Source organism: Neopelma chrysocephalum, unplaced genomic scaffold (assembly GCF_003984885.1).
Source record: "Neopelma chrysocephalum unplaced genomic scaffold, ASM398488v2 Primary Assembly neopelma1_74, whole genome shotgun sequence".
NCBI classification, from domain to species: Eukaryota; Metazoa; Chordata; class Aves; order Passeriformes; family Pipridae; genus Neopelma; species Neopelma chrysocephalum.
The window spans coordinates 5,819,571-5,847,558 of record NW_020897735.1 but is presented as its reverse complement, the minus strand read 5'-3'; the positions used below and the strand labels follow the sequence as shown (position 1 = coordinate 5,847,558).

The 27,988-nt window shown below is 52.0% G+C and overlaps 3 protein-coding genes across 9 annotated transcripts in view; 2 read left to right on the top strand and 1 right to left on the bottom strand.

The window, feature by feature from the left end:
- RAPGEF1 (Rap guanine nucleotide exchange factor 1) overlaps positions 1 to 16,873 on the top strand; it is an 83,501-nt gene extending 66,628 nt beyond the window's left edge. For 3 of the 7 annotated variants that reach the window (XM_027687608.1, XM_027687607.1, XM_027687606.1), the window contains 13 exons: positions 4,327 to 4,409; positions 5,632 to 5,743; positions 7,340 to 7,415; positions 10,487 to 10,571; positions 12,047 to 12,139; positions 12,545 to 12,730; positions 12,886 to 12,970; positions 13,200 to 13,294; positions 13,754 to 13,832; positions 13,976 to 14,077; positions 14,499 to 14,596; positions 15,102 to 15,230; positions 15,805 to 16,873. In XM_027687608.1, the coding sequence (XP_027543409.1) occupies positions 4,327 to 4,409; positions 5,632 to 5,743; positions 7,340 to 7,415; positions 10,487 to 10,571; positions 12,047 to 12,139; positions 12,545 to 12,730; positions 12,886 to 12,970; positions 13,200 to 13,294; positions 13,754 to 13,832; positions 13,976 to 14,077; positions 14,499 to 14,596; positions 15,102 to 15,230; positions 15,805 to 15,955 (1,374 nt within the window). In that variant the 3' untranslated portion in view covers positions 15,956 to 16,873. Of the gene's footprint in view, positions 1 to 1,051; positions 1,334 to 2,631; positions 2,725 to 4,326; positions 4,410 to 5,631; positions 5,744 to 7,339; positions 7,416 to 10,486; positions 10,572 to 12,046; positions 12,140 to 12,544; positions 12,731 to 12,885; positions 12,971 to 13,199; positions 13,295 to 13,753; positions 13,833 to 13,975; positions 14,078 to 14,498; positions 14,597 to 15,101; positions 15,231 to 15,804 lie in introns of all 7 variants that reach the window. The other 4 variants (XM_027687603.1, XM_027687602.1, XM_027687605.1 and 1 more) reach the window with 2 other exon arrangements.
- Positions 16,874 to 20,425: 3,552 nt separating this feature from the next.
- Positions 20,426 to 22,258, bottom strand: PRRT1B (proline rich transmembrane protein 1B). The gene is made up of 4 exons (XM_027687522.1): positions 22,224 to 22,258; positions 21,584 to 22,007; positions 21,269 to 21,409; positions 20,426 to 21,174 (listed from the first exon to the last, which is right to left on the bottom strand). Exons 2-4 carry the CDS (start codon positions 21,992 to 21,994, stop codon positions 21,016 to 21,018), a joined length of 711 nt encoding a protein of 236 aa, XP_027543323.1. The 5' UTR covers positions 21,995 to 22,007; positions 22,224 to 22,258; the 3' UTR covers positions 20,426 to 21,015.
- Positions 22,259 to 23,083: 825 nt separating this feature from the next.
- On the top strand, positions 23,084 to 27,876 carry UCK1 (uridine-cytidine kinase 1). Its single transcript, XM_027687521.1, has 7 exons — positions 23,084 to 23,192; positions 23,367 to 23,526; positions 24,265 to 24,361; positions 24,487 to 24,629; positions 24,725 to 24,819; positions 25,912 to 25,960; positions 26,265 to 27,876. Exons 1-7 carry the CDS (start codon positions 23,106 to 23,108, stop codon positions 26,450 to 26,452), a joined length of 819 nt encoding a protein of 272 aa, XP_027543322.1. The 5' UTR covers positions 23,084 to 23,105; the 3' UTR covers positions 26,453 to 27,876.
- Positions 27,877 to 27,988: the final 112 nt, after the last annotated feature.

Sequence of the window (27,988 nt, the reverse complement as noted above, 5' to 3'; positions counted from 1 at the left end):
TGGATGATCTGGCTCTTCCTTCAGTCCACTTGACTTTGACACAGATCTCACTAGTGGTTGAGCTCTGCAGGTTTTAAAATAAACTCCTCTCCATCAGATTTAGCATTATTGTCTGTCTTTTTTTTTTTTTTAATGGTTGTCAGCTTTGTTTTGGACTTACCCTGATGGCAAATCTTACTAGCACCAGATGTTAAAAGACAGAGGGTTGCTCTTGTTTTTCTTGGCACAATATATTCCCACTGCACCCTGTTTAATATTATCTGAACAGTAATCTGATGATTAGGAGAGATAGTGAAATAAAGCTTTACGCAGATGATCTCTTTTCATCTCTTCAGCTGAGTCTTCGAGGCACTGCATTAAAGGATCAGTTTGATAAGGAATTCATCGCTCCTGAGGGCAATTATCATTTTTGCTCCCTGTTTTTCTCGAATGGGAAGGAGTAGCAGCATAATCTCCCTGTATCCTTCAGTGTAACTTTGAAGGCAGTATCCAGCTGCTCCTCCCTGGGAGCTGTGTGTTCTGGAACAGACTTGACACAGTAGCTGCTAAATTACAGGGCTGGAGCAAACAGCGTCTTAAATTTGGATCCTGCGGAAAATCCCAGAAAAGCAAGAAGCATTTGGAGTACTTTTCTCTATCTAGATACTTCCAGCATGCTCAGAGTCCTGGTTTCTGTATGCTTTTGCATCCTCTCCTCCACTCGGGTGATTTTCGGGGTCACTGCATTAGTACTGAGATACCCAGGCTTCTCCCTGCACAGGAAAGGCTGGATACTTGCAGGTCACACCTCGCTGCCCACTTTCCCTCTGAGTCGAGCAGCTCAGCTGCTGTTTGTGCCAGAACATGCCTCTCCTGAAAAAACTGGCTGATGTATCCCGGGTAGCAATTCCTGCTCTAGTGTGTGGATGGTAAAATAGTGCTGCCTGTGTTAGAAATGCCTTGTGCTGTCACTGCTACGCTGCTGCCGATCTAATTACTTTTTCTCTTGTCTGTCTCTCTTTCCTTTCCCCTTCTTCCTTGTTTTTGTGTTGTACGTCTCTGCATCCTGCAGTACAAATCTGTGTTTAGGTCCTACTCCCAGGACTTTGTGCCTCACAACCAAGTCTCCATACCTCCTTTCCTGTCTTCTACCTCCTCCTCCTGCTCCACCCCGCCTTTTCCGCCCGTCCATCCATCTCCGACCCCCGACCTGGCGGTGCCCGCAGCAGCCAGCCAGTCACCCAGCACTGTGGATGTGCCAAACTCCTCTTCTCAGGAGAGCAGCTTTAACGGGAATGCTCCTGTCTGCCTTCCTTCTGAAACCTCTTTCACTGATTCTCTCCAGACGCCTTCGGTGAGACCATCCAAAGAGATAATAATGCACCTTAACACAAGGCTGCCTTTATTTTATTTTTTTTTTTTTAAAGAAAATATCTCGTATTAATACATGCTAAGTGTGATCTAGTCTGGTTTCCAAGTGCATGTGTGAATTGCAGAGTAGATATTTCTTATAAAAATGGTAGCTAGAAAAAAATAAACGACCTCAGCAGGTTTGAGAAAACATTAACACATGAGTAGGAAACACAAAATGTCAAATGCTGGTGAAGGGGAGAGGAGAAGTTGCTGTAGCTTCCTGCAATTGTAATACAAAGCTGAGGGAGTGTTTTGTGAGGTTGATAGTTTCTGAAGGCTCCTTACAACAGCTTCCATCCTGCAGTTGGTGCCCTGCTCCCTCCTAAGTCTCTGGAGAGCCCCAGGAGCAATGGGTGCAGTCCAGCTCTGTCTCTCCTGTGCATAAACCTGTTATTCTCTCCAGGTTCCTGCTTTTCCCACTTCCCAGCAGCTCCAGCTGTGCCCTTGGTGGCAGGTATCACATGTTGGTGAAGTTAGGCTAATGCTGTTCCCTCACTGCTAGTTTGAGGTCCCAGGTCAGTTTGCAGATCACTGAGCAGGTTTGTCCATTACAGCTACTTTTTTAAACACCTAATTTTCAAGACAGTTCCTCTTTCCTCTCCTGTGAAGCAGAGAATTGATGGGATTAGAGCTGTCAGCACAGGGCCTGCTAGTGCTGCCTCTTCACCAGGTTTGGAAGAGGGTCACTGATGACAGAGTAAATGTGCAGGTTTTCACGCTTTGGACGTGACCTTGCTTTGCATCTTCCTCGCGTTGGGTCCTTGTTATCCCCCAGAAGCGCTCGGGTTTGGTTTATTCTGGTGTGATGGGTCTCGTAGAGTAGTTTGGGGGATGCCTTTGATGCCCTCAGGGCTTCAGGGCCGTTCTGCATTCAGTGACAGGACTGCAGTGGGGGTAGGACAGGCACTCGTGTGTCCAGCTCTGAACGCTCCGCTTCCGGCACCCTGCAATCCACGCGTGCCCATTGCACCTTGGCAGTCTCACACGGAGTCCACGGCTCTTCCAAAGCAGTGCCTGCAGCTCAGGGCCCTTGGGATAGCCCTCAAGAACCAGAAAATAATGACCCCTGGGATGGTACACCCTCAATGGCCAGTGTTGGAGACAGAGAATGGCTCCCTGTTATGTGACAGCGGCTGCCAAGGGCAGTTCTGCTCCCGGCCCGTGGGCACGTTCTCTCACTAACATTCAGTGCTGGTGGGCGACACCATCACGTATTTCCTTTCATCCTGTCTCCCTCAGAGTGAAAACGCCAGTGAGGAGGCTGGTGAGGGTGAATACGTCAATCTGTATTCCTCTGGCCAGAGCAACGGGGAACTCCCTCGCTCTGAAGGAGTAAGTAACCCGGAGAGGGCCGGACACCGGGAAGGGGCTGCCTGGTGCATGCTGAGTTCACACCGGGGCTGACGCGCTTGGCACCGGCCTCTTCTGCACACCCTGGAGCTCCCGTGTCCGTCCTGCTGCCCCGGCTCCCTTGCTGGCCATCCCTCTGCTTGCCCACTCCTGGCTGCAGGCTTGGGTGGAGAGCAGGCGATGCTTCCAGCGAGCCCTGGCAGGAGGCAGGGACGGCTCTTCCTGCCGCGCTCTTTCCTTTGCGCTTCGCTGTCTGTTTGGAGCTGCTTGCCTGAGGTTCCCTTCCAGAAAGCTGCACCCTCACCAGTGCCATCCTGGGGCCTTGTCTCTTCTTGGAACTGCTTTGCCTTCCCTATTTTAATACAGAAAGCCTTGTGCTCTAAAAATTTTTCTTCCTTCGCTGTTTGGATACGTAAGTTGTTGATTTAGCATTGTACTCACATGCTTTTTCTTCCCTTCTTCAAGCCTCATATCTTAGATATTTCCTAGAGGAGCCAGGGCGTTTTCCATTCCAGGGAGGTCCCGTCTTCCTGTTGGGTCATAGGAAACAGCAGCAGAGGTCCGTGGTGATCCTTTTGCCTGCCCTCATCTTGGAAGGCACATCTCCTCTACAGGATGTCTCCGAGACATTTATCCATGCTGGTGTCAAATATGCCAAGAGATAGTGCTCCCATCACTTCCCTTCAGGAGACACATCTGGCCAGGCCCATCCTCTTGGGCAACTGCGAGCGGGTTCTCAACTTTGAAGCAAAGGGCTTTACAGATATAGTCTGGAAAAATCCTTCAGACACCACGAAACCTAAGCTCACCAGAGGGTTTTCCATGCTGAGTGAATAGTGTGTAGGTGGTTTCAGTCCTGCCTGTTCACCGGGTTGGATTTCCAAGGTTCGCTCTGCATGATGTTAAATAATTCTGAACTCCCATTAATATTCCCATTTGCCGTTCATGGCTATTTGTCTCCTTAATAAACGGCCCACTTAAAATGCTCTATCTTTGCTCTGAGCTCTCTACCTGCTGTTCTGAGCCGCGGGTTCAGCTGGTTCTGCTTTTTTGCATTAGCCTCATTTCCACAGCCCTGAGTTGTGGAGTGGAAACGTTGCATCACTGCGAAACCTCTTCCGATGGGAGAGAAGGGAGGTAGGAACCAGTGAGCATCCACCCCCCAAGGCAGGGGGGCTGTGATCAGCAGGGGAACTGAAACTGGAGAGCTTAGAGCTGGCTCTGTCCGTTTGGATTAAAGCAGGAGGCAAGTGTACTTCAACAGTAAGGGCTGGAGGAAAAATAAAAGGTCACGAGAGGGTTAAAATCCAAGACAACAGCTGACTTGTGTTGTAACTTTCAGCATCATTTCACAATGTTAAAAGCAAACAGTACTAATTACACTAGTCTCCAGAGATGGTCCCAAATTTCCTGTCTGATTAACTTCTGTGTTTTCCTGGCATTTGGCATTAACTTGCATCAGTCTTTAACCGCTCTGTAGGAATTTACAGTAAAGGGCCATTTAGAGGCAGGCAGACTGTAAGTGCAAGGCTGGCTGGGCTCAAGGACCCCATGTAATAATGAAAAACTTCTTTCTCTTGGCAGGAATCTCCCTCTGTCAAAGACTCCAAAGACTCCGCTGTGAACAGCAGTGCCATGGGGAAGGAGGGCAAAGATGGTGCTGACAGGTGAGCCTGGCTCCCTTGGTGCTTCTGCTTCCAGCCTGAAGGGTACAGAGCCCTCCCAAAACCCCCTCTGCCAAACCATCCTTGCAGCTGCCTGTTCTGCCCTCAACCTCCTCTGCATTCTCTAAACTTTTAAGCCCACATTTTTGGACAGCCAGTGAGCGGTGGGATCCTGCTGGACAAGGAGGATCCTGGCTGGACTCAGGGAGCCCCTGGGGGTTAATGCAGCCCATGTTAGCCATCCTCAGTCCATCTCATTGGCAGTGCTGTCATTGACACTGGCTGCTCCTTCCTGCTTCCAGTAAAACATGTGAAAAGAGTCAGTATTGCTGTTTGGAATAGTCTTCCAGAGGGGAATTTCTTCCTAACCCTGCTAGTTAGACACTGGCTGAGGCCCCAAAGCAGGAGGCTTTATATCCCTTCTAATGCTCTTAGCTATCATTTGCCTATGTAAATGAAGAGGTGCAAGCTGTAACAGATGGGCTTCAGGAGGAGTGGAGTGAGTGCTTCCCTGCTGCTCGAGATTGCTCTGCAATTGCATTTCTAAAGCAAAAATAGAGAACAGCGATGATTTGTGTGTGACAGTCAACTTCCCTCCCCCATTTCCCTGCAGTTGGTTTGAGGGTTTTAATCCCTGTAGTGAAGGAGACAACACGAGAGTGCTCTGCAAAGCTCAAAGTACTGACTGGTGCATGGGATTTTGGCCTGTGCCTAGGGAAAGCTATGAAGAACATAAGTATATTATTTTGTTTTTAGGAACATAGACACAGAGAGTACATGTCCAGGCACAAGAAAGTAGGAATAGAGTTAGGGATGTACACCAGAAAAATAGTCAGAGCTTTCTACTCTGCCTTCCTGCAAAATGAGAGCCTGTCATCTCCCCTTGTCTCAGCACAGTGGGTCATGAACTGACTAAGATATGTATGTGTAGAGTAGGTTCAGTCTCTATACATTTGAGGAAGGGCTTAGATTTGTGTGCACTAAAAATTTGGTGGATTAAGGAGACATGGAAGTGTGTACTTATGCAGGGCATACTAAAATCCTGCCAGAAACGCAGACAGACAAGTGTTCAGGTCCTAAAGGTTCATCTTCCTCTGTTTCAAGAGATGCACAAAGCAACAGAATTAGAGCCAGACATTTGGGTTTGTTTGCAGAAGGTTTACCTCCAGAGTGTCTGTGTACTTACTGTCATTTAATGAAGGTTATTTCCCTCTTTTTTTCACAGGCAGCCACAGTCACCAGATAATTTGGAATCGTCACAGCTGGAGGAAGAGGTAGATGAGCTGTCCCTTATTGACCACAGCGAAATCATGGCTAGATTAACACTGAAGCAAGAGGTAAGTGCATTCAGGGTTTGCTTTGGTACTCTTTGGTTTACACTGTGTTGAAATCTGATTCTCTGTGTGCACAAGCAAGGCATCACCTCTTATTTGATATTAAAAACTAGGTTGCAGCAGAATTGGGATGTGGGTGCAGGCTGTTGTTATAAAGTGTGAGATGCTGGTACAGGCAGGGAGCATCAGCAACGAATGAGGTTTTAACAGAAGGCGAGACATCTCCCTAAAAACCAGCACATCTTGTACCTTTTTCCCAGTCTTGCCCCTTCCCACCTCTTCATCCTGTGACAGTCTGGAATGAATCACCTGAGAGCCTGAGCACAAGAAATCCAGGTGTGGCTTGATGGTGTTGGCCTTTGGGTCTGACGGCGGGTTCAGCAGGTGAACGAGCAGGACATTGTGTTGCTGATGTGGAAAAGCAGCCCAAGGAACTGTTTTGTCTTTTAGAACCAGCTTCGTGTCTGGCCTGGGGTGCACTCCCAGCCAGCTTTGCTCGCTGTGCTCTTGAACCACGCTGTCTTTGACATGCAGCTCGAGGGAACATGCAGGCTTTTGAAGCTTTCAGACTGTCAGGGGGCTGGTCTGAAAAACAGAGAGAATGTATCATTTACTGGCACTTAAGGTGTGTTCTTTGGTCAGCTGAGATGTGCAGGAGAGAGTGAAAAGCTATTACTCATTCTTTAAGTAGTGTTTCATATGAGTCTTGCCAGAGGGTCACCTGAAAAATTCACATCTTAGACACAGCTGCTCCATGGCTGTAATACATGTATTTTTCACTGGTTTGCATATTGAAATTACAATCCTCCTCCTCTGCTGGATTCTTTCCTTTAAAAAACATTTAAAAATCAGTGATTTCTGAGCATTTGGGACTAGTAGATGTGTGTCTTAATGTCTTCTTTCTTTTCTTTATGATCTGCATTTTTGAAACAGTACAGAACTGTCACTGCGAGCTGCTTCCTGCAGTGTGGGAACCGCTGGCTGAGTGATGGATCAGTTTTGCATATTTTGAGTTGTGAAATGCAGTAGCTAGAAGAGGGTTTTAGAGAGTGGAAAGGCAGGGGTCAAGCAATTAGCAGGGCTGTTTTCTGCTCCTGGTTATTGGATCGCTTCAGGTGACCTCTGGCCAAATAGTTCCAGATTAGGGAATTAACTTGCTAGGTTTTGATGTTCCAGCAACATGCGAGTTGAATGCGTGACCTCCCACCCCACAGCCACTGTGGTACGTGGCTGTGTGAACTTTGAGACAGTTCACACGGTGTTGCTGCTCTGTTAATGGTCTTCTGGGAGTGTTCAGGGCATTTGTGTTCATTCTTCTGTGGACAGAAGGTTCATCTTTCACTGAGCTTCACAGCCTGGCCTCAAGGAGTCAGAGATCCCGGGTAAGGATCAGCCCAGCTCCTCATCTGGGACACCAAATGCTTTATTCCAATTCCAGGATTAGCCCAGCACTGAAGACCATGTCCCAGCTTGTGCTGTGAGCAGTGCCAGGAACATTGTGAGCACTGCCAGTTGCTGCTGAGCTTGAACCCCAGCGATGTTAAACCAGGCCGAAGGGAACCTCGGGCCCTGCCTAACGTGGTTGTGTTCCCATTGCAGGGGGATGATGGGCCAGATGTTCGTGGTGGATCTGGAGACATCCTGTTGGTGCACGCAACAGAGACCGACAGGAAAGGTACGTGGATGCAGCAGGGCAGAGCTGAGGGGCACAGCCTGGCACGGCCTTTGGCTGCTGATCTTCTGGTCTTCTGCCTCTGCCTTCTGCTGTGGGGGCAGCTGGGCCGGGGGGAGGGTCTGCAGGGATCCCCTGCACAGCCTGGGGGGGTTGTGCTTATCTGTGGTAAATGGAGGTAAGCTGGATAAGCCCTGGTGGTTCCATTTAGCAGCAGGGATGGTATTAACTCCTCACAGCCCTTGCCCAGATCTGGAAGGCGAGGCACACCAGTGACAGTGCTCTGTTGGTGTCCCTGCACCTGCTGAGCTGGGCCACTGCCTTCTGGGAATGCAGGAGTGACCAGCCTGTTGTGCATGGATCCTGTGTTCAGTGGTGCTCCTTGACCTTTGAGTGTCAGGGCAGTGGGGATGCAGGAGTTGCTGGAGTGAGTGTTGCATGGAAGTAGGAAAAAAGGGATGTTGGTTTGGGTCTGATGCAGTACCCGTGGGCATTGGGCAGGCTGTTCGGGTGCTGGTCTGCTGACACCCCTCATTTTCAACTTACCTAATCCCACTTTTTACTACTTGCATCCTGGTAGCCACCCAGGCCAGTTCAGAGAGGGAATCCACAGTACAGGAAAGGAGATGCAGAGGAGGAAAGGGGATGTCATCAACCCTTGGCACTAGATTTGTTAAAACCCCACTTTATCTCTCCAAACCCAGTCACCACCCACACGAAGCTCTCCTATTCAAGACCTGTGGCAAAGACAGCCTTTAAAGTGTTTCCAGAGAGTGATTTGAACCTGCCAAACACATTTGTGCTGATGGCCTTAACCAGGATTGATCTCCTTATCTCCTGGGATGCAAAGCAAAACCCTAACCCGCTGAATCACTCAGCACTTGTATTTTAGAGGTTTGATAGTCAAAGGGGAAATATCTTTCCTGTACATTTTTAAACGACAGGGGTTTTACTGTAGCATAAGATGTTTGCAATTACTTACCAGCACAACTCAGCTACCAAGAAAATCCTTTCCCTGACAGACGTTTCTCAGTTTCTATTGGGCACCAAATCCAGGAAGAAAGGATCAAAGTTAGGAACATACTAGAGAGGAGGAGGCAATTGATTGTGCCAAGGGTAGATATGTATATTAAAGAAAATAGTCTAAATGCGATGGTGGAAATATCCCTTATAAAAATGCTGAAAGTGGAATAGAGAAACTCTGATTTACTCCTGCTGTTCTCTGGAACATCACATTGGAAGAACTTCCCTGCTGTTCCTGCTGAAAGGCAGCTGCTTGGTAAGGGGATGTGTGCTTAGACCTCCAGTTCATGAACAGGGGGCTCTGAGGGTGCTGCAAGCAGTGGGGTGAAAGCTGTGGAGAACCTTTCAGGACTGGGGAAAACTGGAGCAGGATTTTTACTGCCCAGGGGTGCAGCTGGGGATTGCTGGGTGGAGGGAACTCGGGTTCTCAGTCCCTGAGCTTGGCCTCACAGGCACTGCCAAGCCACGGAGCTGAATGGAGCAGAGAGGAATTCGTGCTATGCTAACCCACTGTTTGGGTGACTGAGAGGGTTAATGAATTAAGCTTACAATGAGAAGAATTCAGGGCTTGTAAATCAATCAGCCAAACGGCACAGAGGGGTAGAGTTAAGAGGCTTTCCTTTAAAGATGAATTTCTTGGCAGCTTCAAGTGCCAGAGCAGACCAGCTGTATTACCTCACGTTGCCTTTTGGGCAGATGGGAACCCAGAATAAATGTAACTCCACGCCCTGTTGCATGATGCTTCTTGTCCATTTGAGTTTTCTAAAAGAGCTAAATGGAATAAGGGATAACGAGAGACTTGTGGTCTTTAGGAATAAAATCCGTGGTCAGTTAAGTGCTCACAGCCACACACACTTGCTGTGAGTGCAGAATTACAGCTGGACGAGGCCTGGGGCTCACCCCTGACATGACCACCCAGCTCCTGGCTTTAGAGCTTATGTCTGTCTGATTGTCTGTAACCAAAAGGCAGCAGCAGTCTCTGATTTAAGAGCAGGAGGAAGCAGCATTGCCACGAGGTTCCTGCCAAGAGAAACACTGCAGGTAGAGAGGCACAGCTACCCCACTGTGCCCTGCCCCTTCCCACCCTCCACGGCAATGGATGGATGGATGTTACAGCACGTGGGTGTGGGGTGATCCCTGTCCTGGCTGGAACAAGCTCTGCATGCACAGCCAAGCCTGGGCAGGCCCAGCAGGAGCTTTTTCTCCAAGTCTGCCCACGGTGCTCCTGGCAGGGGCAGGGTGCCATCCCACTGCACATCCTGCTGCTGGTTAATACTGGGGTTAATGCTCCCATTGGACACTGCTGTCCACAGTGACCAGGCATTGCCCAGGAGTGTTCTACAGTCCTGACCTGAAATCTGCTTTCCCATTTGCAATCCCTGCTTTTTCAAATTCCATCCTTTGTGCCCGTGGCAAAGCCCAAAGCCTTTTGTGATTCTGGGCCCTGCAGCACCCCCATCCTGCTGATGAATTAACACAAACTGACTCGCCCCACGTCAGCATCTGTGTTGTGGCAGGGTCATGGCCATGGTAGTGTCAGTTTTTGCAGTGCAATTTACTCTTCCTTTGGCTGAAAATAATCTTATATTTGCACTGTCCTGGGACGGATTTCCTGGAATGCAGTAAGGACAGAGGATCTGCAGCACCAGAGCATCACCCTGAAACACGTGTGTTCCTCATCAGGAGGGCAGAGTGACCGTGTCTCTGCAGGGCTCTGTGCTGCCTGAGAGAGGCACACAACAGGCAGCCACCTCTCACCATCAGATCTTCTCTGTAAACTATCCCCAAGGTCTAAACCATGTTTTTTCTTGACCCATTACTGATAGTTCCTGTCTCACAAGCAGGTGTTTTTCACTGACCCCTTTGGTGGTGGAATAAACAAAGCCCTGAGCTCAAATGCTGCAAACAGGGAGCCAGGGCCGGGGCAGTGGGGACAGGGCAGTGTCACTGCTGCTCTTGTGTTACAGGGTCCATCTGCTGGTAAGGACCAACAGCACAGCAGTCCTGGAAAGTCCATTCATGCCAAAATGTGTCCATGTCTCTCTCCCTAGATCTGGTGCTGTACTGTGAAGCCTTTCTGACGACATACAGGACATTTATTACCCCTGAAGAGCTCATCAAGAAGCTGCAGTACAGATATCCTTTTGCATGAGTGGCAGTTCACTCCCACCAGGAATCAGAGCCGGGCAGTCATTGTGGAGGGAGCTGATGGCAAGTTGTTTGGTCAGAAGCCTGCTGACAGTGTGGTCAGTGATGTGCTGGCCCTGGAGGTGTCCCAGGCAGGAATTCCTTCACCTCCACATTCTGCAATGGGAATTGCAGCGGGGCAGGTCCAGGCAGGGTGGATAACGGACCAGAGAGTTGTCTCCTGAGGGTCCTGTCAGAGGAGAGGAGCAGTTGAGGTTTTCTGTACATCACTGGGTAATTATCATTTGTTTTGGACATCTTGTTTTCTAGATTGGGCATCAGGGCACCTTCTGCCTTCCAGAGGGGCTGTGGGGGTTGTGGGCAGGTGTAGTTTAATACTGGAGATGACTAAACCATCAAGGCCTTTTCTCTATTTTACTACAATAAACTCAGCATTGGAAATGCTGGGCTCTTGGCCCCCCAGTTCTGAACTGAGCTTGTAACTGATAACAAAGCAGGACCCTGATGTGCAGGGTGAGCATTAGCATTTCTGGCAGAGGATGGAGAAGGCTTCTTGAGCACCCTGCCTGCCATTCTCTCCCTTTGGCTCCATTCCCATGGCTCCATTCCCTGCCAGCTGAGCGGGTCAGTGTCTGGGTCTGGGCAGTGTGAAAGCCTCGTGGGCCTTGGTGCTGTGCACCCACGTCAGAGGGAGCCTGACGTCACTGTGTCCTGCTTTGTGGCTCATCACTGCCATCTGCAGCAGAGCCACTGCTCCCTGAGCTCCAGCTGGGATCGGCTCACCAAGGACACAGCACAGCTCCCAGTCGGTGACAGCACTGTCTGGGGCAGTTCTGCAGGCCCCTGACTTACTGATAACCTTCTTCCTTTTCCCTTTCTCCACCTGGCAGAAGCTTTTTCAACCTGTGCTGTCTCCCCTGTCGCCGTTCTCCTTGCAGCAAATTGGGCAACGAGGAAGGTAGAGGTGACATCTGAGATCTGTTGAGACCAGATGTCACAGACCAGTGGGGGAGATCCCTGCAGAGGAGTGCTGCTCATTAAATTCCACCTTAGAGAGAACAATTTCAAGGTACACCTGCTCTTCCAGCATCAATTCCATGAGGTGTAAGTGGTTCCTCAAGCCCCTGCAGCTGGTGTCAGCTTAATGCCATCTTAATTAGAGCCATATCGGTGTCCCTCATCTCCTGGAAATGGAACACCAGTTTCCATCAAGACAGAATAGTGTGCTGTTCTAGTGTAGGTGCCTCATCCCTGGGAGTGTTCAAGGCCAAGCTGGAGGGAGCTCTGAGCAACCTGGTCGAGTAGAAAGTGTCTGTGCCCATGGCAGGGGCGTGGAACTGGGTGATCTTTAAGTTCCCTTCCATCCCAAACCATTCAAAGATTCTGTGATTCCTTGGGGCAGCTGGTGATTGCACTGGTGCTGGTCTGACCACACTGAGTTGATTCTTTAATTTGCAACCAACATATGAGAAGTTTTGCCACTTCCCAGACACGTTTAAGAAGCGAGTCAGTAAGAACACCTTCTTCGTGCTGGTGCGAGTGGTGGATGAGCTGTGGTGAGTTGCTTTCTTTGTTTTGGATGGGAGATGTGGGGTCAGTAACATACAGAAGTCTGGTAGATGGAAAGATGTGGCTTTTAGGAAGATGTGGTTTTTTGGAAGGTGTGATTTTTAAACCCTATTAATGATGACAGCTGAAATCCCTGACCCTGAGCAGTGAGATACTTGCACTGCTGAACCCTCCTGTTGGAAGAGCAAGTTCTTGGTGTGTCCTAACTGGGTCAGTGATTTAAAATAACCAGTAAAAAGGGAATCTCTGGGAAAGGAAGAGCTGGGAAGAGGAGGAATTTCAGTCACCCAATTCTGCTTGTAGAAAAAAGTGACAAGATTCGGTACAGGTACAAACTGTAGCTCAGCCTCATAGCTCTGATGCCTCCCCTAAGTTTTCCATCTTTCTCTCAGCTTGGTGGAGTTGACAGAGGAAATTCTCAAGCTGCTGATGGACCTGGTCTTCCGGCTGGTCTGCAATGGGGAGCTGAGCCTTGCCAGGGTGTTACGCAAGAATATCCTTGATAAAGTGGATCAGAAGAAAATGCTGAGCTATGCCAATTCCATCAAACCTCTTGCAGCCCGAGGGGTGGCAGCCAGGTGAGGGAAGATGCATGTAACCATATCTTGGTCCTTTGAGAGCCAGGGAATCTCTTTCCTGTGGACACAAAAGTTTTCTCAGCCCAAAATATAAGAAAGAGAAGAAAACAGGTCACATTTTCTGAGCCTTCGTACTTCATCCTTGTTTTCCACAGGCCAGGGACACTGCATGATTTCCACAGTCATGAAATAGCCGAGCAGCTGACCCTCCTGGATGCTGAACTCTTCTATAAAATCGAGGTACAGACATGAGGATGGGGAAAGGGTGGTGGGAGGGATTGGAACATGCAGCCCCTACAATCTCTGGTGTTCCCTGCCAGCTCTCCAGGACACCTGTTGGGTTGTAGGACACAGCTGACCTTGTGTCAGCAAGTGGCTGCAAACACACACTGCCACTGGGAATGTTGAGGCAGAAATCCCATTTTAATGTGTGATATTTTCCCACCCCTCTCCTCTTCTTCCTTGGCAGATCCCAGAAGTTTTGCTTTGGGCGAAGGAACAAAATGAAGAGAAGAGCCCCAACCTGACACAGTTCACAGAGCACTTTAATAACATGTCCTACTGGTAAGGAGCTTAAAACAACCATGCCACTGAACTGTGCTTAACATCCAGTGCCTTGCAAATATTCCAAATATTCCTTGCTGACTTGGGTTCCTTTGTTACAAGTGGAATAACATATATTTTTGGCCTGGAAGTAGATGCAGAACACTCATCAAAAACCTCAGAGTACATGAGAAAGAAAATCAGGAATGTTGTGGAGGTTTCCTCCTGTAACCTGAAGGAATTAATTGTCAGTATCAGTGAGCCCTTCAAACAAACATTCCCCTTGAAAATAAATGCACTCTGTAAAATTATCCTGTCTCTGTTGTGGATTAGAGTGCTCCATTTAAGTTGGAGGTATCATGAGCTTTTTAGTATTGTTGGCCCATCCTTATCAGTGATCAGATTTTTTTAGTGAAACAAGAAGGAATCTGAGATCCGCTTAAGTGGGTTTATCTTTTTTTTTTCTGTCTGTTCTTCCAGGGTCCGTTCAATAATTATGCTACAAGAGAAAGCCCAGGACCGAGAGAGGCTGCTCCTCAAATTTATAAAGATTATGAAGGTATTAGTTCAACTTCCCTGTGAATCACAAACACTGCTCCTTAAAGGAGCAGGGTAGTGGGACCTTCTGGTTGTTAGAGCTGTTTGATGCTTAAAAGGCTTTTCAGATCTCTTGAGTAACTGGAACATTCTCCCTTTTCACAGCACTTACGAAAGCTGAATAATTTTAATTCCTATCTGGCCATTCTTTCTGCACTGGATTCTGCCCCCATCAGAAGGCTGGAGTGGCAGAAGCAAACCTCAGAGGTGAGGAGCAGTCAGGGCTGTCATCTTTGGGGGGAGGAAAACTGTGGATATGTATGAAACAGCTGGGTGGTTTCAATAGCTCAGCAATGTCCCAGGGTGGAGGGATGGTGGGTAACTGCTCTCCAGTGGGTGTAATGCCACGGTGCTGGAAGCCTGCAGCATGGCTGGGCATCCTGACAGCTGCAGAAGTGCCAACACAGGCACAGGGGAGAACAGCCTCCTCCTCTCTGCAAACCAAGGCTTGCTGAGGCTGAAGGCAGTGAGGCTCTGCTTATGCACAGTCGGGGTCAGGCTGAGTAAATCAGTTAGAGGTGTTTCCAGGACAGCATTAACTCCCTGGCCTGCATAGCTCTCTGGGGAGAGATGACAAAGAAAATGGGTTTGCAGCAGCAGTGTCACCGTGGGATTTGTGTCCTGGCAGGGCCTGGCTGAGTACTGCACCCTGATCGACAGCTCCTCATCCTTCCGCGCCTACCGAGCGGCTCTGGCCGATGTGGAGCCCCCCTGCATCCCCTACCTGTGAGTGGGCAGTTCCTTTCCTCTGCACATTTAAATGGTTCCTTCGATGATTTCTCAGCAGCTTCTGCTGAGCTCAGCACTTGCCTTTTGCCAGACATCTGGGATAAGGCAGCACTGTGCCACATCAGCCCATGGGCCCTCTCTGGAGCGATTTGTCTGGGAGCACAGGAGGGCAGGGTGGCAAATACCATTTTGTAAAGAAGCTTCTTCCATTCTGGTCCTTCTTTCCATGAAGGGTGAAAGAGCAACCTCAGCACTCTTAGTGTGCCATGAGTGCCTTCCCTCAGGGGCCCCTCAGCTGTGCATGGTGGGTGCTTGCACCTGAAAACCATTGGATCTGCTGCTGGGGAAACGATTCCCTCTGGATAAGGTTGCCATGATGGTGGCAGTGGGGGGCTGTTGGATTGAATTGGGCTGCCTTTTTGCTGGCCACCCTGCCCCTGTGTGACTAACCTCTGTACCTGTTTACCTACTCCCTGACCTGCTGCCCCTTTCTCTCTTTCAGAGGCTTGATTCTGCAGGATCTGACCTTTGTTCATCTGGGAAACCCCGATTACATTGACAGCAAAGTGAACTTTTCCAAGCGCTGGCAGCAGTTCAACATCCTGGACAGCATGAGGTGCTTCCAGCAAGTGTAAGTGCAGCAACAGGGGGGTCAGAGCTGTCTGTGGGGGAACCAGGTGTGGATTGGGGTGTGTGGGGATGATGGCTGGGAGCCCCTATGCAAGGGGAAGGGAGTCTAAAGTCAAAGCATCATGATGGAGATGTAAGGAAAGCTGGGAATGACAGGGCTCTGGTGGCAGTTCTCCTTCCCCCTCTAGATTAGATAAAAGTTGAGAAGACATTTTTCTGATGTTAGTTTTGAAATCCAGTGCAAAGTTTTCACAGTCCTCTCTTTAAGATGAGTTTTTCCTCCAGGTTTTGCCATTGCTGGTTCCTGTGTTCTCTAGGATATGGAGGGTTTTCTTCAATGCTGTCTTGCAGCAGAGGCAGCACACCTAACTGCTGATTTCTGTGTGATAGGGTCCTTTTTTCCCTCCCAGTTCAGCAACAGGCATGATGGGTTTTCCTCTTTCTGGTGTCACACCTTGTCATGAGTACTGGGCACAGACCACAGTGCTGGGTGTGTTAGAGCAGGGCAGGGGTGGCCAAAACTGAGAGAGGTCCCCAGGTAGCCCCTTGTTTAACCCTCCTCTGTGGTTTTCCAGACATTACGACATCAAAAGAAACGACGACATAGTGTCATTCTTCAACGACTTCAGCGACCACCTGGCTGAGGAGGCCTTGTGGGAACTGTCCCTCAAAATCAAACCTCGGAACATCACGAGGCGGAAAACAGATCGAGAAGAGAAGACCTAGGAGGAGGGATGGTGCGAGCGAGGAGAATTGCTCCACAGAGGCGCCGAGGGCAGCTATGAGACTGGAGTTCAATGTTTGTACCTGTCACTGGATGACACACCCTCCCTCCCAGCTGGCAGCCATCCCTGGGGGTGGGAATGCCGGGCGCTCGCAGCCGGCCAGAGGTGACAGCGCGCGGCCGCCACCGAGGGCAGAGATCGGCTGGTGCTCGCTGCACTCGCCCTCCTTCTCCTCCCGTCCCTCTGTGCCATGAACCAGCTTTAAACCTGGGGAGAGAGCTGTGTGGAAGGAGAGTCCTGCACCAGCGCGTTGGTTTGCTGGCCCATTCCATCCGGGAATAGCCCGGCTTCTGTTTTCGTCCACGAAGGAAGGTCAGCAAGAGCTCAGCACCCGCAGACTTGTCTCTGGAGTGACGTTGGGCAGGAGCAGACGTGGAAGCCAAGGGTTTGAGTCTCCCCTGCAATGCCACCTCCAAACGTGTTCATCCATGGGAGATGAGGATGGAAGTGTTCCTGCTGCCTGCCAGAGGAGCTCTGCTTTCAGAGAGCTACTTGTGTTTACAGGGGTCTTGGTTCGCCCCAGATCTCTGGCGCCTTCTTCGTGGGAGGAAGGCACCGGTCGTAGATACGGAAGAGGCACTGAAAACGTGGGCAGGGACCCGCCATCTCCAGTCATCACATCCCCCTCCTCCTCTCAGATCTCGTTATTTAAGCAACGGTAAATCCCTCTGAACCTGGACACACGGACTACCCAGGTACTGCGGGTCACTGTCCGTGGCCCCGTGTCTCTTAGCGATGGTACTTAGCTTTTGCACAGGAAATGCTGTAGTATATGGACTGTACATACTAGTGTTTAGAATCCGTTGGGGATTTTTGATGCATGTCTGAATACTGATGAATTTATAGGAAAAAAAAAAAAGAAAAAGTGGCAAACCAGTGTGTATAAAATTCACAACCGGTGACAACGTTGTTCCAAGTGCTGGAAGAAAGGAGGCTCGGGGCTGTGGAGCAGGTGCAGGAGCCGGGCGAAGGAGCCAGCGGGTCCATTTCTGGGTTGGAAATGGGAACCAGGAAGGAGCCCTGTTCCCAGCCGAGCCACCCCATCCTCCCACCCCTCTCCTCTCTCCTCTCACTGTTGCCAAATGTTTGTTCCTGGGGGTCCCCGTCGGGCTGGCCCTCGGTGCTGTGCTTTGTGACCTGTGCTTTGGCAGGAGCCCCAGCAGGTCCCCGTCCCCAGTCCTGCCATGCCAGAGCCAGCAGGGCAGCAGCAGCCTGGCATGGAAGAGCAAAGGGCAGTCTCATTTCCCACACATGCAGTGTTAACCCCAATCTGTTCAGTGTGCCTTATTCAGCCCCTCTGTCCCTTCTCTGTGTCCCACCCAGGGTGTTCTCCCCAGGCCATTTCACATCCCTCCCCTCTGTCCTCCTTCGATGGTTTACAGTTGGATTGGGGGTTTGAGTGTGCCCTGCAGGTTTCAGCAGCCTTGTGAGACCCTTCTCAGCTCTCTGTGGTCGCCGGTTTTTACAGGGTTCTAACAAAATCCTGCAGGTTTAGGGCAGCAGCTCCAGGAATACAGACATGGAGTTTCACAGAGCATCCTTAACTTATTTCTCAATAGCAGCTCTGTGCCTGCTCAAGCCTCTGTTTATTCTGGCTGAATCAGAGCTGCACTTACTTCCTTCTCCAAACAGATTGCAAAGCCTTGGCCAGCTCTGCCTGACTCCCAGGAGGGAGTGACAGCCACGCTGCCCCACTCGCAGGGTTTTACCGCGCTTGGTTATTTTGCTGAAGATTTCAGGCACGGGACTCACACAGTGACCAAGTGCTGAAGCACAGAGAGATCCCCCCCATCCATGAGGACACCTGCTGGGAGAGGAGAGTGTGGGGTCCAACACAGTTTGTGCTGTGCAGCCCCAGAGCAGGAGGAGCAGGAATCTTCTGTGCCGAAACACGGTATCTGAACAGGATCACTTCAAAAGTGGGTTATTTTCATGGCACTAAGGGCGTTGGAGCAGTGTGTTGTGTCCAGCCAAGGCTTTGCAATCTCCAAAGGCTCCCCAGCCTTCCACACAGGAAGTAATGCCTGTGTTTTCCTTTGTAAATAAGGTTTTTAAAAGCCCAGCATGTTGAGATGGTGAGAAGGCTGATGGTGTGGGCTTTGCCCCAGTGACTGCGAGCACCCCTTCGGTGGGGGCTGTGTCTGGGCTGTTCTGGGAGTGTTGTGTGTGCTGGTAGCACTGGAACCACCCCATCTGGGGGTGCAGAGGTCATGGCTGGGGCTTGATGCCACAGAGGGCAGGAGGGTGCAGCTTGTCTCCATCCAGCTGAATAACCGTGTTACGTGATAGGGGAGCAATTGGCTCACAGGTTGGGCACAGAGTTATAGTGACTGGGGTGACATCAGGCTGGCACGTGTCACTAGTGGGGTTCTGCAGGGCTCCATCCTCAGCCCAGTTCTCCTCAACATCTTCATTAATGAGCTGGACATAGGACTGGAAGGAATCCTTACAAACTTACACCAGGAGCTGTCGACTCCCTCCAGGGCAGGGAGGCCCTGCAGAGAGACCTCGACAAATCAGAGAGATGGGCAACCACTAACCACAGGAAGTTCAACAAGGACAAGTGTCCCATTCTGCACCTGGGATGGGGCAACCCTGGCTGTGTGTATAGACTGGGGAATGAGATGCTGGAAAGCAGCTGTGGGAAGGGCCTGGGGTCCTGGTTAATGGCAAGTTGAATATGAGTCAGCAGTGCCCTGGCAGCCAGGAGGGCCAGCCCTGTCCTGGGGACATCAGGCCCAGCATCGCTGGCAGGGCCAGGGAGGGGATTGTCCCGCTCTGCTCTGGCCTGGGGCGACCTCACCTTGGATATTGTGTGCAGTTTTTGGCACCACAATGTAAAAAAAGACATTAAGCTATTAGAGAGTATCCAGAGGCTACAAGGATGGTGAAGGGTCTGGAGGGGAAGTGTTATGAGGAGCAGCTGAGGGCACTTGGTCTGTTCAGCCTGGAGGAGACTGAGGGGAGGCCTCATTGTGGTCTTCAACATCCTCATGAGAGGCAGCAGAGGGGCAGACACTGATCTCTTCACTCTCGTGACCAGTGACACGAGTGGGGATGGGAGGTCTGAGTGGCCACAGCACCTCGTCCAGTGTGATGGGGCTGAGCCCCTCAGCTTTCCTCCCCACCAGCTTTCCTTCCCCAGCTTTCCTCCCCTCTTCTCCCCTTTGCTCTGCCGTCATCCTCAGCTGAGCGGAGTGTCCCAACCCCAGGCTTGCAGGGCTGGAGGGACCCTAAAGGAGGGTCCCCTTGCCTGGAGCAGCTTGAGGTTTGCTGACCAGAGACCCCCCCTCTCCAGGGGCAGCCCCCGGGGAGCAGAAGCCCAGAACATCCCTGTGCAAGACTGGCCAGGAGCGAGTTCCCATGTCTTGCAGGCAGCGTTCTTGAGGCCATCACCTCTTTTTGGGGAGAGGGAAGAGTCTGAGTCCCCACTCCACATGGGGCAGGGAGCGGGGAGAAGCAATGCCCCCAGTCACCAGCCCCCTGCCCCACTCCCAGCCATCTCCCCCCCAAGCAGTTCCGTTGTATTATAAATTTACCACTAACCCCATCCCCCTGGTGGCATCTTCCTCCGAACATTTCAGATCTGTAACTTTTATATTAAAGACAAATAAAACACCAATAACGAGCCCGCCTGATGATCCTGTTTACAGTGCATGCACAGTCTGTGGATTAAAGTGACAATCGAATCCGCCTCTGGCACTGGTGTGGCCTCATGTTTTCTCAAGTGCCCCTCGTGGTTTTCCTCTGCCCATGGCTCTTTTTCCCTTTATTTTTCCACTGTAAACCTCTTCCTTCCCTCTGCCGAGATGGCCTTGCCCCAGTACAACCCCTACACTTGGGAGGGGATGTCTGCTGCTGTCACCTTCCTCCGAGCACTGGTGCTCCCTGTGTTGGGGGGCTCTGGCCCCCCAAACCCCGCGCTGGCCGGTGCGTGCCCAGCCCGTGCAGCAGCCGCGTGCCGGCGGCCGAGGGCTATAAATAACCCCTAAATAACCCCTGCAGCAGCCGGGGCAGCCGAGCTGCTCCTGCACTATTTTCAGTCCTGAACAGGGTTCAAAATTCCTCTGGAAATAATTGTCACGGGCCAGCTCAGGAGGAGAATGCCCAGACAGTGACTGAGCACGTGCCCCCTGCGCGACCGCGGGGCTGCATCCCATGGGCTTGGCAGAGCAGGAGGTGGGGTGTCAGCAGCTCATCCCCCCCTGCAGCAGCTCAGAGGGGCACCCCCAGGCCCGGGGCCATGTGGACTCCCTGGGGGTCTGGAACCCTGGCACCCACCTGCTTTTGGGAAAACCCTGATTTCACTGATTACAGGAGACCTTACCCTGAATGTTGTGGTGGACAAAGGCCATGGCAAAGAGGAGATGTAGGAGAGGGAAGGTCCTTGCTGTGCAGAGAAAACAGAAGCTTTGGCTACAGCTGTATTTTATTTCAGCCTGGAAGCAGCAAGGAGGTGGCAATACAGTGTCTGTGTATGTGTGTGCAAAATTACTGGAGAAGTTGCATATGTGAATTTGTATCTTGCCACATTATTAATGACTGGTGAGGGCTTGCCATACACCTGGGTCTCTCTGTTATACCTCAGCCATTAGCTCTGTCTCCAGCCCCAGTTCTACAGATGCTCCCTGTGCTCCAGAGTCACATTTAGCAGCTCCAAGTGACAGCCCATGGTAATGGGATTCAGCATCCCACAGCAGAGCCTGATCCCATACATGGTGCCACTGCTCCAATATGAGTCCTTGCCCAGAGCTGGCTCTGGCATCGCTTCAGTCTGGGTTCCTCAGCAGGGCTGAGGGGGTGGGCGAAGGCACACGTGGCTCTGGAGCAACTCCTCGCCCCGCCAGGAAGGACAGAGATGCCCCTCTGCCCAGATAACACTTTGTGGTCACCCGTTTCCCAGGACAGCCCCAGTGGGGCTGTGGCCACTTCACCTGTCCGTGCCCCCGGGGCCATGGTGAGCTGCAAGGAGCCCCTGGCACACACACCACATCTCTGGGCTCAGGGTCCATGATGCCTGTACAGGGTTGCCAGGACGCAGATGACCCAAGTGATGGAGACGAACAACCCGAAGAGGAGGCTGAAGAGGATGAGGCACCAGGCCTTTCTGGATGCTGAGAATGCCCGGTCTATGTCCCCACGTCTGATCGCAGCCCGAGTCTGGTGCAATGGGGAGAAGGGGAGGGGTTAGAAGAGACCCGCAGCACCCAGAGAGGTGGAGGGGGATGTTTGAGATTGCCAGGTGGGTCCTTACCTCATGGGAGTAGATGAGGGCCATGACCCCAGTCAGCATGCAGCAGCAGACGGTCACCAGCACTGCCTCCACCAGGTAGTCCCTGGGCAGGTCCTGCCCGTGAACGGCAGGCAATGGCCCCATGCTCGGCTGCCCGGTGTACTGCAGCACGGCGGGGGAGCAGTTAGAGCTGCAAACCCCGGAGTGTGTCCCCCCGGCAGTGCTGCTCAAGCATCACTTGGGGCACCGCATGTAACCCCATAAGCCCAGGAGGGGAGGTAAGGGGTGAACTCACTGCAGAGCGGGACAGAGCACATCAGGGAGGGGGATACGTACGACGTTGTAGGTCAGGGCCCCAGGATGGATGCCCTGGTGAGGGAAGGGCCGCGCTCCCTGCCCTGAATACGGCTGGTAGAAGATGGGCTCCTGCTGGGAGGGCTGGCACTGCGGGCAGTCGAAGCGAACTCTCTTGCGGGCCGGGGGCGAGTAGGGCGGCGGGGCCCCCTCGACGGCCGCGTTGGTGGCCGCCTCCACGGGCGTGTCCCCACGGCCCGCGGGGGGGTCCCGGGGGGTGTCAGAGCTGGGCGGCTCCTCGGCGGCCCCTTGCTCCCCCTGCTCCCCCTGCTCCCCCTGCTCCGCTCCTTGGGCCTTGGGAGCGGGGTCGGGGGATCGAGGGTCGGGGTGGGGGGGTCGGGGGTCGGGGCCGGGGCCCGGGCCCTGCGGCCCGGCTGGCGGGTCACCTTCCATCCCGCGGAGACGCCTGCGGGGACAGGGAGGTTGTGATGGGACGGGACAGCCCCAGCCCACCCACCGCAGCGTTCACCCCAAGTGCGGGGCTGGGGCTGCCCAGGGTGAGACCCCTTTGTGCCAGCCCCGGGCTGCCGCGGGAGCCCCGAGCCCACATTGCCCGTCCCCTGCACCGCCCCGATGTCCCAGCCCCGTCCCCACTCACGGCGGTGCCCGGGGGGGTCCCCACCTGCCGCCGCTCGGGGCCCGGACCCCGCAACGGCCCCCGGACCCCGCGACGGCCCCGCCGCGGCCCGCGGGTCCCGCGTGGCCCCAACGGGCGGCGGGAGCGCAGCCCCGGGGCCGGGCCGGTTAATCATTGACCGCCTGTTTGCCCGGGGCCCCGCGCGGGCAGGGCCGCCCCCGGACTGGCCCTAAGCCCCGGCCCAGGGACCCCCGGATGGAGACCCCCGGGCTGGGACCGCGGGGAGTCAGACGGGGGCGTCCGTGCTGCCCCGTGGGTTCTATCGCGGTGCCGCAGCCGATGGAGCCGGCGCTGGGCGCAAGGAACAGTCAACGGAGCTACACAGCGATTTTTACATGTATAAACTTATGATTTGGTTTTATTTTAAAATTTTATATTTACATGTAGAACGTGCCGTCTGCGTGTTCCGGCTGTGTCTATTTATCTACAAAATGTATATAAAAATGTGTATATTTTATCTATAGCGATTAATACTTGGCATGTGTGTGTACATACCTATATCACAGTATGTGTGTGCGCACACACTGTACACGTCTTATCCCTACGTTACACATCCTCGTGTCTCTGTGTTGTACCTTCAGGTGCTTCTTCACAGGCACAGTTCCCACGTACCTGTTCCCTATGTATGCTCTCGGGAACAGGTGTAAACACAGACACTGACCCACAGACAGACACACACACGTGTGCCTGGATAAGGCAGCGCTGTCTGCAATGAGTCAGAGCTGCCTGTCCGTCTGTCCGTCCGTGCCGACGGACCCGCGGCTGAGAACGGACGCGCTCAGCGCACATGGCCACGCCCCCAGAGACCACGCCCCCGTGAAGCCACGCCCCCAACCACACCACGCCCCTCACGGTGCCCGTCCCGCCATGGCCTCCGCCGGCGGCCCCGACCCGGAGCGGCCGCACCCGAAGCCCTTCCTCATCGGCGTCAGCGGCGGCACCGCCAGCGGAAAGGTGAGACCCGCCGCGTTCGGGGTCTGTCGGGGCTGAGCTCTTGGCCCCGGGCGCCCCGCGGACCGCGGGAGCTGCGCGGCGCCCGCCCGGGCATCGCCGGTGCCGCTCCCCCCCCTCCCCCGCAGGAGGGGCTGGGCTGGGCCCGGGCCCCGGCTGAGCCCCCGTCCCGCTCAGTCCACAGTGTGCGAGAAGATCATGGAGCTGCTGGGGCAGAACGAGGTGGAGCAGCGGCAGCGGAAGGTGCTGATCCTGAGCCAGGACAGCTTCTACAAGGTGCTGACGGCCGAGCAGCAGGCCAAGGCGCTCAAGGGGCAGTACAACTTCGACCACCCGGGTGAGCCCCGCGCCGCCCCCCCGGAGCAGGGTGTGCTTGGAGCACGGCAAGGGCCTGTCGGGAATGGGAAGTGCTGGAGAGCAGAAATGCTCTCTCTCCCCCCCACCACCACTAAAACATCCGTTCGTCCTTCCCTCGTGCCCGTTGTTACTGACGGCTGGCGCTGCCCTCCTGCAGCCATGGAGAGCTGCGGAGCATCCCGGCCTGCTCCCGGCTCCGGGGAGGCTCTGTAATGCACCACATCATTCCCCAAATCCTTTCCTTATGCTTCTTGTCTGCACAAACAGCTGCTCCCCTGGCCCGGGGGAGGATTGCAGGCGGGACAGGGATCTGCCCTTGGCTGCAGTCTGGCGCTGCTGTGGGCGCACAGGGGCGGGTACTGGAAACCATTAAGAATGCCTGAGGTTTTCCAACTGACTCGACTAACAGAGTTGCACAAAACTATACAATTACCGAGTGGTTTGGTGAAACCAACTTCACCTTTGGGTTCTTAATTTTATTGTGTTGTAGTTGCTTATAAATAGCAAATTGCCTCTTCCCTATCTCTATAACCAAACACAGCAATTGTCACTCAAACAGGGAATGTTGGCTACTGGTAGGAAAGAATAAGCCATAAGTTCTTTTTTTCCTGGTGAAACACTGGGCAAAGAGATTTTCCTTTGGGTCTGGAAAAATCTGGGCAGAACATTTGATACAGCAGCATCTGACACTCCTCCTCTTTGCACCTTCCTCTCACAGATGCTTTCGATAACGATTTGATGCATTCAACCCTGAAAAGTATCGTTGAGGGCAAAACAGTTGAGGTACCAACGTACGACTTCGTGACACATTCTCGGTAGGTTCTGGTTTTGTGTCAAGCCTCAGGTGGTGTCCGTGGGTGTCCCAGCCTGGGGATGGGTCTCTTGGTGCTGATGTGACACCCATTTGTAACAGTGTGCTGTGGGTGTTTTCTCCTGGCAGGCTGGCAGAGACGACGGTGGTCTATCCTGCTGACGTCGTCCTCTTTGAGGGGATCCTGGTTTTCTACAATCAGGACATTCGGGACATGTTCCACCTGCGTCTCTTTGTGGACACGGACTCGGATGTGCGGCTGTCCCGCCGAGGTAACGGCTCCGCCGGCACGGGCAGCACCAGCTCGTGCTCCTTATCCATCCTCGGCCATTTGGCAACACTCAGGGGTTTTATCTCCCCATCCCAGTTCTGCGAGATATGAAACGTGGGAGGGACCTTGAGCAGATCCTCACCCAGTACACCACCTTTGTCAAGCCTGCCTTTGAGGAGTTCTGCTTACCGGTAGGGAATGTTTCAATAATTTGATTTATGGGGCTTTTTCTGGGCACTGGGGAGAGGAGCAGGGTCATCTGGGGATTAACTGCACTGTAGACACAGTAGTGTGGACTCTTGGTATTTTGGTATTTGTATTTCATGAATCCCACGCTCTCCCCTCTTCCTCATGTCTTCAACCATTCCCAGCTGGTTGTTAAGGAACTGAAACGGTCCCTTCTGCTGGCGAAGCACCATGGAAATGCCTCCAGCACATTTCCTCACTGCTGGCTGCTGGGGCTATTTTAGCATGGGCCCCTCTGACTGAAACACTCCCACTCTCCGTTTATTCTTAAGGCTTGTAGGAAGAAAAAAGAGCTTGGTTTCCAGCAGCCTCTCTCCAAGGGAAAACCTGGGGCAGACCATTCTAGCACTGTTTGCTGAACTATATAGTGCAGGGACAATTTAGGTGCTCACATAACCAAATTAATTTGTAAAAAACCCTTTGAGAACAAAATCCTCTATGTGGATTAAATAAGCTGGAAAAGGCTAACTCAGGCTCCTCCTGCTCTAGATCAAACGAATTCTGGGGCTGTAAAAGTACTTGTTAGAAATGCTGAATTTTGCCAGCTTTTTTCCAAGTAGTGGGGGAAGAAAAAGCAGGAGTGCTGTGATGGTAAAGATCAATAAAATGTTATCAGAGGCAGGCAGGAATTTCACATGCACATTGGGTACCTTGGCTCTCGGCAGAGATTTAGCAGTGGCTTATGAAATGCTGATTAGAACCAGCTCTTGGCAAACAGACCTTGCCTGCAGTGGTCAATATTTGAAGGCAGCTCAGAAGTGTAAAAACAAGGGCTCTACACCTGACCTGCTGCTTCTACCTGTGATTCTTTGCAAAGGGACAGTAAGAACAATCCCTGGCCTTAAATCCAGTGCACGTTAGCCACAGCGATGTCTTAATTAATTTAGGTGTAACCATGACTGAGAGCTTTAACTTACAACCCTGGAAGAAACAGAAACCCTCCCTCTTTGCCCCAGTTTTCTGGCCTTTGGTCACTCCTTCCTAGAATGAAGCTGACTTTTCCATTAACAGCCTCCACCACTGTTCCTGTTTTTCAGACAAAGAAGTATGCTGATGTGATCATCCCCAGAGGAGTTGACAACATGGGTAAAAGGGAATTGGGTTCTCAGATTTCCCTGGGGAGAAACACCCTTGGGTTTGGAAAGAGAGCGGGTGGGATGTGCTTCTAAGGAAAGGTGTTTTGCTGGAGGGCTGGAGGGGAGGGAGCTGCTCAGCCTGTGGAGGGCTGGAAAAGTGACCCGTGGAGGTCTGACCTCGCTGCAGACAGCAGGCAGAGTTTCATTTAAGGGCTTGTTAAAACTTGAGCAGAGCAGGGCTGGATGCTCCACATTTTCTAGATAACTCAGCCAGGAAAGCCTTCACGTCCCACATTTCCCATTCCTCTCTGCAGTTGCTATAAACCTCATAGTGCAGCACATTCAAGACATCCTGAACGGAGACATCTGCAAGTGGCAGCGAGGGGCGATGAACGGGCACGGCCGGACCTACAAGCGTCCGTTCCCGGAGCCCACGGAGAGCAGCAGTGTCCTGGCGGCAGGAAAACGCTCCCACCTGGAGTCCAGCAGCCGTCCCCACTAACCCGGGTTTGCCTCTGGTCCAGACCAACACTGAAGACAACTTTGGGAAAGGACTTCGACAGAATGGTTGGTGAAGTGCCCTTTAAATCATCCTGGCAGTGGAGGGGATCCTGGTGTGAACCTTCTCACAGAGGGGAGAGGATGGAGTTGGCCATCAGCCCCTCTCCCCTCCAAACCCCTCCCTTTTCTCCCTAAGATGTCTGGAATTATGTTACTTGATGAACTGGTTAAAGGCAGTGCTACTTGCCTTTTTTTAATTTTCAAAATGAGATCTACTGCTGAAGACTTCCCAGAAAATTAAGCATTACCAGGTGATTAGTAAGATACCCCCTTTCCCTGATGATGGGCTTCCTCAGCAGGAAAATTATCTGCCTCTTGGGTTTTTTTTCCTCTATCCCTGTTAATTTTAACAAGCAGGTACAGCCCTTACTCTTCTCCACCTCGTTGGCACCTTGAGTTCTGGCCTTGCTGTGCTGCTGGCCAGCCTGTGGGGGCAGGGGGTTTGACTTGTAGGGGCATCTCTGCCCTGAGATAAGGGTGAGACAGAGACTGTCTGGGAGAAATGGGAACTTGCAGTTCACCAGGGACAGGCCCAAGAAGTTGATTGTCTCTTGATTCCTAATTTATTCCTTTCTAAGCTCCCAAGTCTAGCTACACTGTATGATGATTTTTTTGTACCCAAACAGTCGCTTTTACCACAGTTACTGAATGTGTGAGCTCCAGCTGGATTGAGTTGCTCATGGAAACAGAAACCTGACCTTGTCAGTATTAGTGTCTTTTAGTGCATTTCTGTACTGCTGGTTGCAAATTCTGCTGGGCAGAATCCGTCCACTTCCAGAGATGGCTGGTGAGACCAGCAAGGGGGGAAGCTGGGAATGGCAGGACCCTCCTCCTGCTGGCACAGGCAGCTGCCTGGACACGTGGTACCCTCAGACAGGGTCAGAGCGCTTGCCTTGCACTCCAGCAGCTTAAACTCAAGAATGTCTGGTTTTCTAAAACAAGCAGACAAGAAGTACAAACAGTGACATCCCAGTTTCTGTAGTTTACCCCAGATAAGTGATAGTGAAGTGTCTGGAAAAAGAAAAAATCTGAAATGAAGTGCTGGTTGGGCCTTTGAAATTGTCCTTGTGATACCGTTCTTGAGTCTGGACTTACGGTGTAATTTTAAGAATGAGGGTGGGAGGGAAATGTTATTAAGAGGAACTTTTTCATACTTGCTAGTTTTCTAAAAGCAGCATCTGGCTGTGTTGGTTGTGGGTGTCTTACTTTGGCTAATAAACAAATGAACGAACAGTGATCAAAAATGACCATTTTATATAAAAGGTAATTGTGCTACTTGGACTACATCAGCAAAAAGGTACAGAAAGGACACTGCTGGAGGAGCTCTTGCACTCAACAGAATTTCTGTCATGCCTGAAGATTTAGGAAAAAAAAGAACAAACTTAAGAAATGCAGTCTGCACTTTCATTGCTGTAGTCTTTTCAACACTGGAAATGGGTGAAGGTTTGGTATCTCAGTGATCTCCTCAGCTGAGTGG

Coding starts and splice junctions, on each gene's coding strand:
- PRRT1B (XM_027687522.1), bottom strand. CDS start 21,994: ATGGAAGGTGACCCGCCAGCCGGGCCGCAGGGCCCGGGCCCCGGCCCC. Junction 21,410..21,583: donor GGGCCCTGACCTACAACGTC/GTACGTATCCCC, acceptor GCCGTGCTGCAG/TACACCGGGCAGCCGAGCAT. Junction 21,175..21,268: donor CCCTCATCTACTCCCATGAG/GTAAGGACCCAC, acceptor CCATTGCACCAG/ACTCGGGCTGCGATCAGACG.
- UCK1 (XM_027687521.1), top strand. CDS start 23,106: ATGGCCTCCGCCGGCGGCCCCGACCCGGAGCGGCCGCACCCGAAGCCC. Junction 24,630..24,724: donor TGTGCGGCTGTCCCGCCGAG/GTAACGGCTCCG, acceptor TCCCCATCCCAG/TTCTGCGAGATATGAAACGT. Junction 25,961..26,264: donor CAGAGGAGTTGACAACATGG/GTAAAAGGGAAT, acceptor TCCTCTCTGCAG/TTGCTATAAACCTCATAGTG.